This window comes from Heloderma suspectum, chromosome 5 (genome assembly GCF_057233095.1).
Source record: "Heloderma suspectum isolate Gila_16-S chromosome 5, 16-S_ref, whole genome shotgun sequence".
Lineage (NCBI taxonomy): Eukaryota > Metazoa > Chordata > Lepidosauria > Squamata > Helodermatidae > Heloderma > Heloderma suspectum.
The window spans coordinates 158,361,574-158,376,533 of record NC_139462.1 but is presented as its reverse complement, the minus strand read 5'-3'; the positions used below and the strand labels follow the sequence as shown (position 1 = coordinate 158,376,533).

Sequence of the window (14,960 nt, the reverse complement as noted above, 5' to 3'; positions counted from 1 at the left end):
TTTTGGCACACAGATGAAGCGCAGCTGACATCCAGGTTGAATTGTGTGGGTCAGTAGCATCAGTACAAAACCGGATGCCTAGCCAAACCATCCATTTGCACATATGCAGATTTGCTTTTTAGCTATATCTGTTTATATTCAAAATGATAACAAGAAAAATGAGGCTTTGCCAAGGATATCAGTTTGCTCGAGATTATGATAATAAGCAGACTGGTTGGCATTGAATGCTTGAAGTTGACAGGCTTAACAATCCAATTATTTTGTTGCAGACAGATATCCGTGGTGTCCTCTGCATGCTCTTAAAGGGTTTTTTTTTTTTAATAATCGATATAACATTCATCACCCTAAATATCTTGCATTAGTCCACACATTCATTTTCTAAAATCTTGGTTCTCACAAAGCAATCAACAAAAAATAGAATTCCAATGATATGATAATGCGCAGTCACTGGAATTAACTGTACACCTCTAAGCATATTACTTACTGTAGCTTTGCACTTTGCTATTTATCACATATTATAGTCTTGACCAAAAAAGAAAAAAAAGATCAATTTTAATTTAAAAGCATAGTTTGTCTCTTGCCAATAATATACTACCTGTTGCTCACATATTATGGCTATAATGGATATAGAGAGCTGCATTATTAAAGCTATAAATCAATACTAAGGCTGGGAGAGTTAATAATTTAACAAATCACTAGAGCTACACCCCTGCAATTTATGACATCATCAAAATATTCAATTAGAATTGTGTAATGTAATACATCTATAGAACAACAATGTTGGTATCATTGGGGAGGGGCATTAATGACATCTGCAGATATGAGTCCCCCCTCCTCTTTATAAAGAGTAAAATAAAATGTAAATAAATAAATAAATGTGTTAAAATAACTTTGATGTCGGTATACAGATAACAGTTTAACTTTGGTCAGAAATTTAACATACAGTGAACATTGCTAGAGTTGTAGGACAAGTGAAGTCTCCATCAGAGGCACATTATAACTTGGAAATTTAAAATTAGTCATGATGGAAATGTTGAGTTCCACCTATATTATGAATTTGCTGTGGAGTAGGCTGAACTGTAGTTGATTTAACTAGCAGAGTATGAGCTGTGTGCATACTGAAAACATACATGAATTTCTGAAGATGCTTAGGATTGCCAACAGTGCAGCATTTTACCTGTTCACTCAATATTTTTGCCTTGGATTTAATATCATTTTAAAATGATATTAAAAGTTTTTTAAAAGTTTAAAGCAGGTTTTTCTATTTACTCTACAATGTGATGCACCACTACCTTGCCACACTCTACCAAACATCTGCCAGGAGCTATTCCCATAACCAGGCTTGGCCCCCTAACCACAGAAAATCTTGTCTCTTTCTCTGTTCACTAACAAAGTACTTTAAACATCATGACTTGGCAACTCTAAAGATGACATTGGCATCTTTGGTTTCACAAGGTTTAGAAACAGTAAGATCTCTGCTGATGACCTTTAGGGGAAGATTGCTGAAAATTGTCAGAGAGAAAGTTACCACAGGATGTGTTGTGTTGTGTTGGCCACCAATTTGGATGGCTTTAAAAGGGGGTTAGATGAATTCCTGGAGGAAAAGCCTATCAGTGGCTACCAATCTTGATGGCTATGTGCTACCTCCAGTACCAGAGGCAGTGAACCTATGTACATCAGTACCTGGGTAACATGGGTGGGAGGGTGCTGTTGCGCTCATGTCCTGCTTGTGGGTTCCTGGTCGACAGCTGATTGGCCACTGTGTGAACAGAATGCTGGACTAGATGGACCCTTGGTCTGATCCAGCACGGCTCTTCTTATGTTCTTATGTTCTTAAGTGATCCATGGGCTGGGTGGCAGGGTTTATAATTTGATAATGAAAAGGAAAGAGAAAGTGTAGAAACTGTGGCAAACCCTGAGAATAAACAAGCCACATCTTAGAGATTACTTAAATGGAAAAGGAGCATGGGCATTTTTGTTAGATGCCATAGTGAAAGCACGATTTCAAGCCATTACGCATATGAAATAATAATTTTAAAAATGGATGAAATTCAGAACACCAACAGACTGTGCAGGGTACTTTTTAATTACCTGAAAGGGAAATCTGACATGGATAAATATATTGGGATAACAAGGGAATCCAGCACCAAAGGCAGAAAACATGTTTCAACTAGTGTGAAGTGTTAGAAACAAAAATTAGTTTGCATGATCATTAAAGAGAAAAAGGAAGATAAATGATATCATGCTGCTAAAATTGGTGGAGAAGGATGGGAAATGATGAAAAAAGGCAGGGCAAATAACTTTTGGTGTTCAGGCATAAAAGGAGGTTCAACAGATTGAACAGGTTTAGTTTTTGAAGGTTTGATCTTTGTGTTTTGCTCACTACAGCCTTTAGAACTGGGTTGCATTTAATGTTTGTTAACAATTGCTGAAGAAGCATTCCAGCAAGTGAATTTCAAAGTGTGTATTGCACAGATTGGAAGCTGGAATAGTGATATATAGAAGAAATAAATGTTTAGAGATAATTATTATTATTAGGGCTGTCAAGTAATTTAAATAATTTTTAGTTGACTAATCTCCTGCCTTTTAACCTGTTATTCAATTAAGTGATCAATTAAATTTAAATATATTTGCATGTTGCCAAAACCTCACCGTGTCCTTTTTACACATTCAGGAAGTATGAGATAACTAACAATCTGAGAAGGAAAAGTTTACATTTATTCTTAGAAAGGAAGTTCCTCTTTAATATTTTTTTGCATTCCAGAACCCAAATAGCCTGAAGATAGAGGCAGGTATTCTTTTAACCCTCAACCCAACTTATAAAAATTGGTCCTCATCTATTACTCACTAAAGTTTTAGTTGGTTAACTTAACCTACCAATTCAACTCAGGGCCAATCTACAAGAGGGTAGATTGTAATGGGCAAGTTTGCATGTCATGCAACTACATTTCATTGTAATGGGCGAGTTTGCATGTCATGCTAGGCCACCCTGAAGATAAGCCATGGGGGGTTGTTTTTTCACTCAATAACCTATGTTACTCTGGACAGACGATTTGGCAGACTGCAGTTTGCCATGGGTTGTTTCCCCCTTAGTCGTCCACCCACTCCTGGCAGGTACGCCGGGCACCTTTGCAGAGGAACTCCTAGTTTCCTTGTTCCCTGTGTCAACAACCCTTCTGCAATTGGTCCTCTGGGGTTGCTGGCTCCCAAGGGACCCCCTCTCCCCCGCTGCCCTGCATCAGATCACCAAAGGGATCTAATTTTCTGAGCCTTTATGAATGAGGTAACGGTTTCACAAACTTTTTTAAAAAATCTTTTTCGGGGTCTTGCACAAGAGCACAAGACCACCTGTCTGCTAATTAGCGAAGCATAACAATAGTTCCCTCTTGTCAATGTCCTTGTCAATTTCATCCTCCCCTTCAGTAATTCCTGAGCAAAAGTACCCGCCCATCCCACATCAGATTGCAAAAAAAGGAAATACGTTTCTGAGCCCTTATGTATGCGACAATGTGTTCCCAAACTTCTTTTTATTAAGGGTCTTGCACAAAAGCACAAGACCACCTGTCTGCTATTTAGCCCAGCATACCAACAACCCCCTCTTTTCACTGTCTTTTTAAATTTCATTTCCCACTTCAGTGCTTTCCTTGCTAGCAAACACCTTTTTAAAAAAGCCTGCTTCACCTGCCCCCAAAGCCCCTACCCCTGCAGCTGCTGGCTGCTTTTGGCTCCCCCACCCATGCACACAGACACACCTTTCATGCTTGCTGCTTCCCTCCACTGGTCTCTGTTGTTAGCTGTCAGATATACATGTGAGTTATAGAGTAGTGAGGTGGATTAGTAAGCATATGCAGTTTTCAAGGCAGAGCAGTCAAGACGATTGGTAAATATATGCAAATTTCAAGGTAAAACAGTGAAGGGGATTGTTAAAAATACGCACATTTTATCGTAGCAGTCTTTTGAATATGCACACTTACGCAAGACTGATTTTTTTTTTAAGGTTGCAAAAGCATTTGGGACACTCTCCAGCATCCTTTCTTCTCAATTTTTAGGACCATGGGTGGGAGGGCACTAACAAGGGATGAGGGAGGATGGTGGAAGAACTAGCAAGATCAGGAGGAGTGGCAGGGGGGGTTGCCGCTCTTGCCAGGTGGCTCTCTAGCCATTCCCAACAACCCATGATGAAGATGCCCTGCTGGGATTGGACGTCACAACAAGCCACCCTGAAGACAAGCTACCCTGAACAAGCCAATATCAAGCCAAGGGTTCTCAGGGTGGCTTGTTTGTGGAGAACAACCAGTGATGAATATCCAGGTTTGGATATCGTGACAAGCCACCCTGAAATAACCCATGGTGACAATCTATTGTGGCTTATCATGTTGTGCGAACCAGGTCAATGCCTGGCTTACTCATGCAATACACGGCACACTCCCCAAACTGTTCTCTTCATATATCCTAGATTCCTTCAGACTGCTTTTATCATGTTTTTTTCTGCCTTGCAGTTTCTGTGCAGTATAAATTATAGTGTGTGCTAACCTTATAGTACTGTAACATATCCTGAGGGCAGGGGCAGGGGCTTCAGCCTGCAGAATCAGTTCAACAATATTTCTTTCAGCCTTCACCATTCACTTTTGATGGGATGTGTATGGAGTGGCTCTGTGGGGAGGAAGTAGAGGTTTGTGCCCCATTTGCTGACCGTTGTTGACGGAGGAGCATCATCATCCATTTTTTAAATTAACATTATTTGCCAAAGGCACACCCACAGAGCTCCGCATTTGCAAATAACACATTCTTCCTATTAAAATGGTCCTGCATAGGTATGGAGCTTTGTAGGTGCGCACTAAAAATACTTAAATAATAAATTAAATAGCTGACCATGCACCTTTTTTGCTCCTACAAGCAAAACAGTAGCAGCTTGAAGGAGAAGAGCAGCACTCAGCCTTTTTCAACAGCTTTTCTGCCTCCTTTTGCCTGAAGGGCTTACACCACCTCTTTCTCTGCCTTGCCCAGTGAAACAGAGAGTGAGATCAATGCTGCTTCCCCACACCTGCCTGCCTCCTTTGAAAAAAATCAAGTTTAGAATGTATTCCCAACTATCCCCCTTTTCCTTCTCATTTCCTTGCCTCAAAAACTACTGGCTGACAACACAATGATATGCATGTCTACTCAGAAGTAAGTCATATTGACTTCAGTGGTATTTATTCCCAGGGCTCCAAGCAGAGCAAGAGGAATCTGTTTTTGAAGACATAACCATAAGGGTTGCATGGGAGAGGAATGCATTAGCTTTTGAATTGGTTTGCAGAGGGGGTTGGAGAACTTTTTTGGTGGAGTGGGAGAAAGGACCAGAAAGGTGGACTTTATGCAGTTGATGTGCAAAAAAATTATTTTCTCTGTTTAAAGTAATGCAAACCTTCACTAGGATACACATATTAAACAATGTAAAAACAAACAAAAAAATCTGGGGCTGCGGGGCTCATTTTACAACTATCTTCCCTATTCGCTCGCGCTCTCTCTCTCTCTCTCCTTTCATTTCTATGCTACCCAATAGCAGTATTGGGCAGTATAGATATGAACGGTTCACAAAAATTAAAGCCACAGGATACAGCATAAAACAATGTAAACTATGAAAGCTTAAAACTACAGTATAAAAGTACAACCAGAATAAAACCTAGCAGCAATGCAGAGATTTAAAATACATTTAAAACAGCAGAGCTAAAAGACTAGAATGCTAAAATGCTGGGAAAATAAAAACGTCTTCACCTGGCACTGAAAGGAGTACAATGTAGGTACCAGGCAAACCTCTCTAGGAAGCTCATTCATTCCACAGCTGGGGTGCCACAGCAGAAAGTACCCTCTTCTTGGTAGTCAGGAATGCAATGCAAGCACTACAAAGCAAAAGTGACATATGGAACAAGTTTGCATTTCAAAATTGGAAGTGTACAAAATTATGCATGGTGTGGAGAATGTGGATAGGGAGACATTTTTCTCCCTGTCTCAAAATAATAGAAGCTGGAGCCATCCTATGAAGCTGATTGGTGGGAGGTTCAAGACAGATAAAAGGAAGCACTTCTTCACACAGTGCATAGTTAAACTATGGAATTTGCTACCACAGAACGTAGTGATGGCCACCAATTTGGATAGCTTTAAACGGGGGTTGGACAAATTTCTGGAGGAAAAGGCTATCAGTGGCTACTAGTCTTGATGGCTATGTGCTACCTCTAGTACCAGAGGCAGTGAGCCTATGTGCACCAGTTGCTGGGGAACATGGGTGGGATGGTAGTGTTGCGCTCATGTCCTGCTTGTGGGTTCTTGGTCAACAGCTGGTTGGCCACTGTGTGAACAGAACGCTGGACTAGATGGACCCTTGGTCTGATCCAGCATGGCTCTTCTTATGTTCTTATGTTATGTTCTTACATCACACAATTCTGCTCATGTTACCTTCTACTTCTTCTTCTGCATTTATAACACTATGCATTGGTTTATAGCATTTGATCATATTATAAACACAGCAGATACTGTGCTGTATTCATTAACATATACCCACCAAGCAACAATGGCATGTGGGGGTGGGGTGAAACAGCTCTGCAGGGCATCATAAACAAACAGGGCCCCAGTGTAGATCCCCCCAATAGACTTCACAGCCCTAATCATAATCCAATTTCAATCTGAAATGACTGGACAAATTTAATCTGAATGTATCTGAACTTGAACTGACTGTGTAGAGCATAGCCATATACTATGAATCAGTGACCTAGGACTATTTAAGGTTACAGAAAAATTCATTAACTGTTATGTAGAAATTACTAGTATGGGTGGTATTCAGTCCTTAACTGTCCTGTAGATGTCGTATCAATAACAGATGACTTAACTGTCTTCTACAGGTTCAGAGTCTTCCAGCAGTGCTGGGTCCTCAGGATCTCTGTCACGAACACATCAACCTCTCCAAAGTGCATCCATTGTCCCTGGAGTTACAGCCACCTCTTCAAGCACTGTTTCCTATACAGAGAATGGGATAGGTAGCCAGGTGGTACCAAGCAACACCAGCTACATCATACTTCCTCTTGAAGCTGCAGGAATACCACCCGGAAGTATTCTGCTCAATCCACACACAGGTCAGTTATTTTCATTTTCCCATATATTTTAGCAAACTACAGCCCATATAAATGTTTGGATGCTGACCATTATTAAAACAGAAATTATAGTTTCCACACTCCTGCTTTGCAGGTGCTACAAGTGAGATGCCCCTACCTTTCCTTGAGGATCTGCTCATGTGCAAAAACATGTTGTTGTTGTTACTGTATTTATAGAAATGCTGAAGGTGGCTTACATCAATGTTTAAAAACAACCTTAAAAACAAAAAAACAAAAACAAAAGAGGAGTAGCAGATAAAAAGAACTGATCACCAGTGGTATAGTGGAAGGAGGTCACAGGAGATTGCAGCTCTGGGACTTTTTTCAGAGCAGGAGCAATGACATCACTTGCCAGAGTGCCAGGGTAATTGTCAGAGCAAGGAAGGTGAATGAGCTGATAAGGAGGCTTTCAATTTTACTATTGTTTATGACAGATTAGCATAGAGGCAGTTGGAGAATGAGGAAAATAATCAAGCAGAGGCTGGGTGCTTCCCTTTTCTTTGATAGGATTCCTATTTTGTTCTAGCAATTTAAATGGTAACACTTCTGTGCAAAATGGATTGAATTTTAAATTAAATGCTAGAGATTACATTTCAGCTGGCTGAAGAGCTTTTGTTAAAGCTCAATGTGTTTTACAAGTTGAAGCTATACAGTCAGAAGTAAGCACCAGGGAGTTCAATGGCGCTTATTCCCAGGTAACGATGTGTAGGATTGCATAATACGCAGAGGAGACATATGCTCCAAAAAAAACCTGGCTCCAATCAAACCTTTAGCTGCTGCATTTTGTACCAGCTGATGTTTCAGAATGTTTTTCAAGGGTAGTCCCATGTAATCCAGTCTTGATGTGACTAAGACATATGTGACCATGACCAGGTCTGCCCTTTTCAGAAACACATGAAGTTGGCACACCAGCCTAAGCTGGGCAAAAGCACTCCTGACTATAGCCACCATATGAAAACTGAGGGAAGCAGATAGGTCCAGGAGTACTCACGTACTGCAAGCCTGATACGGTGAACCAGACCATCAGCAATTCCTAGGATGACAGAAGCGCTGACATTTTGTAGTCACTGTCATCACAGGAATTGCTGCTAGTTGTGTATGTGATATATGTTTTTAATATCCATGAAAATGTGTGCATGGGACCTATCAGGGGTGCTCTTATATAGAAGAAAATGCCTTGTGTGTGAATCAGCTTCTATTTACAATATTAATATTTATCTTTTTAAACAAAAGATTAGCTTGCACATTTGCTCAGGTACTAATGAATGCAAAATCCTGAGTACGTTGCTGAAAGAATGAACGCAAGGAAACAATTTAATATTGAATTCAAAGATTTCTTAGGGAGATGCTAAGATCTTCCACTGAAGGGTTTGTTGCCCTCTGGTCTAAACTACATCTATCTACTCTCATAGCATAACTTGTTCTAAACATACTTTGTTAGGCTTTCTTACTAGGGATCCTGGGAATTGTAGATTGAAAGGGTGCAAATAATTCTCTATTAGAGATCCTTAGTCCCCTCACAGAACTGTTTCCAGAGTTCCTGCTGGGGTGGCCATGATAAGTAAACCACTTTAGGTGTTATAGTTTATACATACCTCTAGATTCAACAGTAATTGAAATTGCATAGCATTTCACAACTGCAAGCTCTCAGAAAGAAGATTAGGTGGTTATTAATGCACATTGCACAATCTTATTAGAAGGCTTAACTAATTTCCACACTTTTTCTTAAGCAGGATTCTTATCTAATGGTTATAAACTGTTTAGTATTGTAAAGACAGTGAAGAAAGCTGATGAAAAGAGGCTGTTGTAGTTTGGAATGTCGATCTCACAAGTATAAACGGCACAAAGATGCCCAAAAATGTATTATAGGATTCACTTCATTTCTAATTTCTTGGACATCTCAATTTGGTCCATAGTGGTTTTGTTTAAAGTATTAGTGAAAGATTAAAGGTAGTTTAATAACACATAGCTTAAAATTAGTTTAAGAACTTTAAAAGCTGGCCAAGGTGGGAATGTGGTTATTCTGAGCCTAATTTTGCATATATTATTTCCCTTGCCTCTGTCTATATAACTCTATATATTTTTCTTCTAAGTTATATTGTTGTGGCTAATATTTGATTGTTCCTCCCCCAGCTCTAATTGGGCATGCCCTCCCATGTGACTGTAATAACATTGTAATCACATGGAAGGGAGGAGCGGGACCAAGCCTGCTGGTGCTGTCCCTGTCTTCGTGTCCTCCACTGCCCGCCCCCATTCACATGCTAGGGGGAATATCTATAAAAGCTTGACTGCTGTACATGTGTAATTTTCCCCATGAGTCAGAGCCTTGCTACAAATCACAAAGAGAACCTACATGCATACAGCAGCTTCCCTGCCTTAGAAATACCTAGGGCTCCTGTTTCTAAGTGAATAGTATAAACACTACTGCATCAGTATTTTATGCACTAATTTGGTATTTCACTTCAGGAACCATCAAACACAGCCTTCCCCAACCTGGTGCCCTCCAAAAGTGTTGGACTGCAACTCCCATAATATGGGAGTTGCAGTCCAACACTTCTGGAGGGCACCAGGTTGGGGAAGGCTGATCTAGCATCACCACCTCTAACACTAATAACCGGAAAAAGCCTTGTGGAGACTTGTAATGTAGTTTGTCAGCATAATGGCAGAGAATGGATAGCTGGAATTAAAATTTTCATTAAGAATCATTTAGTGTAGGCATTAAGAGCTTACTGGAAAGCAGATATTACTTGAAAGAAGATCAGCATGGGTCATACACAACAGCGCTGTAAGCTCTCAAAAGGGAAGAGAGCTTATGTCTATGTTGAATTACTATTTGATGGTGTCAGCTAAAGTCCAACTAAAAGTACACATTTTAATTATTTAGGCTGCAATTCTAAGCACGCGTACCTGGAAGTACGTCCCATTGAACTCATGCAACGGAGATGAAGAGAAGTACACTGTTAATCAGTCAACTGAACCATGTGATACATTCATCCCTATGTAGAATCACAAGACAGAATCATTTTTTATCATTAGATAATATTTGTATTACAGAAGAATAAGAATAGTGAACTTAAAATGTTATTTAGATTCTATAATTTACCCTTCTATTCCAGTTTTGTGTCCTAAGAAAATTCATGAAAGGAAACCCTTTGCACCCTGAAGGCCTGCCCATGCCACTACTTTCTGCGATCTACATGGCAGCTTAAGGGTTCAGAGCCTGAACTGTGTTTGATTCCCATGCTGCGTGTAGCATGCAAAAGGTTATACTGTTGCCTAAAGCAAAGTGTGGTTGCATAGAGTTTGGCCCGCTGCAGAGTTGGGACTGAGAGTATGGAATGTTTTACTTCTGGTTAAATATACATACAAGTGTTAACAGGCTAAGCAGCAGCAGCACTGCCAAAGAAAAAAAAGATAGCTGGCTGCCTTTAAATTTGAACATTGCCAGTAAACTGTACCTCCCAGAACTTGATGGCTGTTGAAGAATATCCATTAATATATAAGAGAATTAAACATGCCATACCATGTCTTCATTGGTAATTGCTATAAAGTTGTCTTAAAAAGTGCATTGGGTTGAATCCAGTTTTAGACACAAGCAACTGTGCTGATGGAAGCAGACTTCCCCACCCTCTCCTCCCCACACCAGCCCCTCCAGCCCCCTGAAAATACTACATAGAGGGTCAGGGGACCCTGCTGAATTCAGTGAGCTGAAAATTTGGCAGAGCACCTTTCATAAGTGGAGCCCTTCTGTCCACAGAAGACAGATCCTGGATCCAGCCCACTAATGATTAATTTGTTCCAGGTCAACCATTTGTAAACCCTGATGGTACACCGGCAGTATACAACCCACCCAGCGGTCAGCAACCAATTAGGAGTCAGATGGTTGGCCAGTCCCAACAACCACCTTCATCCCAACAACCTGTGCAGCAACCACAGCAACAAATTACAAGCCACCTTGTCACACAGGTAAGGATATTAAAATGGGGAACACTTCTGCTTACATGCTTGCAGCTGAACTGGAATCCCATGGGAAGCAATTGGGCCAGTAACAATTAGTTCTGCTTTACCTGCTGGACAGCCCAACAAGAAACCTAAGCAGTCAGTTGGGGCAACAATATGTTTAGGAATGGCAATGAAGTGCAACATGCTGCAAGAGATGCATCCCGTGATACCTTGCAGTGTTGCTGAGGATGCTAGAGCACAACTTATGGATTGAGCGTGAAGCATTATGGCCCACCCACCTCTATAGCATTGCAAGGGATCATGCGATGCAGCCGCTTGGCCTAGGCCCACTCAGTCTCTCCAAACTGTCTCCCCAGTTTGGGAGACCACATCTGTCAATCACGTGCATTGCTCTAGCCATATGTACCACCCCCACATGTAGACACAGCTTCATTCAAGCAGTGCCTCCATATGTAGTGACTCTCACCCCCAAGGCATGTTCATCAGTTGATCTGTGTGTCCTTGAGGCACTCCTGGAGGCGGGGGGTCTCTGAGTAGTGTGAAATATCCATCCATCTTGTCCAAAATTGAAATTTCATCTGTTTCTCAGTAAAGAGATGCATAAGCTGCTTCCAGGAGTGTGTAAATCTTCCAAATTGGGCGATGCAAGAGTTCTATTTTGGATGAGCACAGAATATAAAAGTTCCGCTTTCCCCCACCCCATCATCATCATGTTTGAAGCTCCTGAATGGAGCCTAAATCCTGCATTATTCAACTAAGTGTTTAAGTTCAGATCTCCAGAGAGCCTTTTAGAATTCCACCAGGTATCTATTTTTCTTGTCAATTCACTGCAGTAACCAGAGACACAGTGGACAGAATTCTTCATATAACTCTTAAATGGATAGAAGCTCTTTCATCATCTATACCTGGCATACCTATCACAAGCCTTTGTGGGGGTGGGTCATTCAATGGATAGAGATGTGGCATGGAGAGATGATGCCTTGCCTAAGAGCCTCCAGGAAGTCCACAAGTCTTACTGGTTGTTCCAGGACCAACAGAATGTTGCCTGCCACATCATATCTCAAAGGTGGTGGGTGGGCCTTCTCAGTAGCATTTGCCGCCCTCTGGAAAACCTTCCCCCATGCAGTTCAGGAGGCAGAAAATGTGTTGTTCACTGAGGCCTTCTCTGGCTTGTAAATAACTGCACTTGATCATATGCTGCTCCATCTTACTGATTTGTGTATTGTTTTGTATTGTTATTGTAGCTTTTAAATTATTTGAATAGTGTGATTTTAAATATATTTGTTTTGTTCTTGTAGTTGGCATTGATTTTAATACTGTTTTAATATTGTATTTAAATGTGACTTGATGGTGTGTGAACTGCTTGGAGATTTTTAATATTAATTGGTATATAAAGTTTATTAATAAATAAATACATTAAAAATAAATAAATAAATAAATAAATAAATCACTTGAGATTGAAACTGAGATCTAGGTTCAATACCATATTACTGAAATAGAGTTCCCATGCTGTTTTTCAGCAGAGGTCCTGTATGAGTGGGCAGAAATTCAGGATGCTAGGAAAAGATTTGCCTGTTAAAAGCATGGGAGTCCTGCCAAACCAAAAACAAAGGGGGTGAATGGGGTGGTAACCCAACCAGACAAAAATGCCTTTTAGATTTTAATTGTGTCTGGCATAATGTAGCTAACATCTGTATCATTACTCAGCAGTTCTAATACCAACAATGCCTAGGAGATGGGCAAATTATCTGCATGCATTTCTCCAGATACTGAGAGAGTTGTCAGTGGGAAATTTAAGTTGTAAATGGGAAATAGTAATCCCTACACTGTCTGCATATGCAGAACCTTTATTTAATTTACCTACCCATTTCTTCCAAATGAACATGATGGTTATTGCTTCCTGGTTATTACAGCTACATTGTGCACAAGGTAGCTTTGTGTTAATTGGATCTTTGCTTGCGGTGTTCTTTAATATCGTTGAGTCATCTTTACAGAGGCACTGGCCTTTATCCTCACGTAGAGCCATCTACTTGTTCTGGATTTATGTAATGTTAACTTTTTGTTAGTTGCCCTGGGAACCTGTTGAAGGGCAGGATATAAATCCCTTCAGCAAGCAAACAAAGGAATTATTGTGTTTATAAGGTTGACTGGAGGTGTTCTCGATTACTGCTAAACCATACCAAGAATAATAAAGGAGCCACCATAATATATGCATTTTTCATAGGCCCAGTTCTAAGGCTTGCTTCACCAGCAGTAAATGCCGCATTGGTTCCCACACCAGCATAACTTTACAAACCCTCAAATCATTCAAGTACTCCTGGAGCAATACAGCAGCATAGCAACATTAGAGCACAAGTATTTAGTTTCAAGTGTTAGAATAAAATGGGCTGTTTGCCAATGGATTTAACAGGTTTTAGATTGCAGACATGCAGGGGGGAAAATGCAGACTTAAACCAACTATATCTGACCTATTGTACCCTGTGCTGGTGAGCCAGAATATGTCATCTATATTTCCAGGCTGTTGTTTTGACCTTAGCTCAAATTAAAAAATGTCTGTCTTACTCTAAGGGCAATAATTGAATCTTCTTTGTTCTATTCTGTCTCCTTTCCACTCAGCCTGTTCAGGCTCTGCAGCCCTCTTCCCAGTCAGTGCAGTATCCAGCAGTTTCCTATCCTCCTCAGCATCTTCTGGCAGTGTCTCCAACGCAGCAGTTTCCTCTGGTACTATAGATTTTTATTACTTTTTATGTGAATTGATTACGTTGTCTGAGTGTGCTTTCTTTCTGGGGGCATAGCTATCCAGAGAAACAGAATATAATTGCTATAAACGTCTTGTCTTGCTCAGCATTCCTGAAACTGCTTATCACTTAAGCCTTTCAGAATTCATGTTTGAAAGTGATATAAGATTTCCAGCAGGGTGTGTTTACATGCCTTCCCAAGTTAATTCTTGATGTAGCATTATTGTTATGTTGTTGCCTGTTAAATCTACTAGTTCAGTTTATTCTGTGTTCATTTAGAGGGCTAAAGATATGCAGTGATATAGTGGAGCCAGGGCTCATGGAGATGCAGTGCCAGCAGTTTTTGATTCCCAAGGACGCTGATGTCATCTGCCACTGCCACGCCCCATAGAATTCCCTTTTCCCTCTGAGCATAACTGCTGGGGGAAATAGATAGTTTCAGCAATAATATATTGTCCCCTGTTGCAATGTAAAGTATGTAGAGGTGGCTTGGTCTTGAATGGGCAGTAAAGATCTGTTAGCTTTACAAAGACTTGCTCCTGGTAGAGATAAAACTGCTAGAACTGGTTTGTCAATATGGATCAACACAGCTGCCAGAATTTGGGGGCTCTCCTTGCAGCTGTGGCTATGGGGACCATGATAATGGTTGCTATGGGGACCGTCATGATGGTCACCTGCACTTCAAAATTTACCACTACGCCACTGAAAATATGTCTGCACCAATATGTCAAATTCCTTTCTTATAATTTAGGGTTCCCCCTCTTTTTTTCTGAGCTATCTTTTCTGTGTTCTGAGAGCTTAAGTATAGATTGAGAACTGTTTGTAGGTTGTAATAGTTCAGGTTGAATTAAAGGATCCAATAAGGTTTCCCATTCAGATGTCTTAGCATGAAGGTCATTTCTGTGAATCTGGTGTGAGCTTTTTCTCTTTTTTTAAGGAAATGTAAAATAACTTTCAGCCATATAAAGATGAAATGCACTTTTCAGTAAGAAAGGAATGCCAACGCATACTTTGGTTCAGCCCCTACAATGCACTGTCAGGAGCTGTACCACATTAGACTCTTCCACGGCTCTGGAACCCAACCTGTAGCCTATCCAGATGTTTAAACTGCTGGGTCAGAAGGGCTCCAGCA

General features: G+C 40.6%; 1 protein-coding gene across 2 annotated transcripts in view; it reads left to right on the top strand.

The window, feature by feature from the left end:
* ARPP21 (cAMP regulated phosphoprotein 21) overlaps positions 1-14,960 on the top strand; it is a 184,957-nt gene that overhangs the window by 113,829 nt on the left and 56,168 nt on the right. For both annotated transcript variants that reach the window (XM_084860412.1, XM_084860411.1), the window contains 3 exons: positions 6,879-7,109; positions 10,930-11,093; positions 13,707-13,811. In XM_084860412.1, coding sequence (XP_084716538.1) covers positions 6,879-7,109; positions 10,930-11,093; positions 13,707-13,811 — 500 coding nt within the window. The remainder of the gene's footprint in view (positions 1-6,878; positions 7,110-10,929; positions 11,094-13,706; positions 13,812-14,960) is intronic.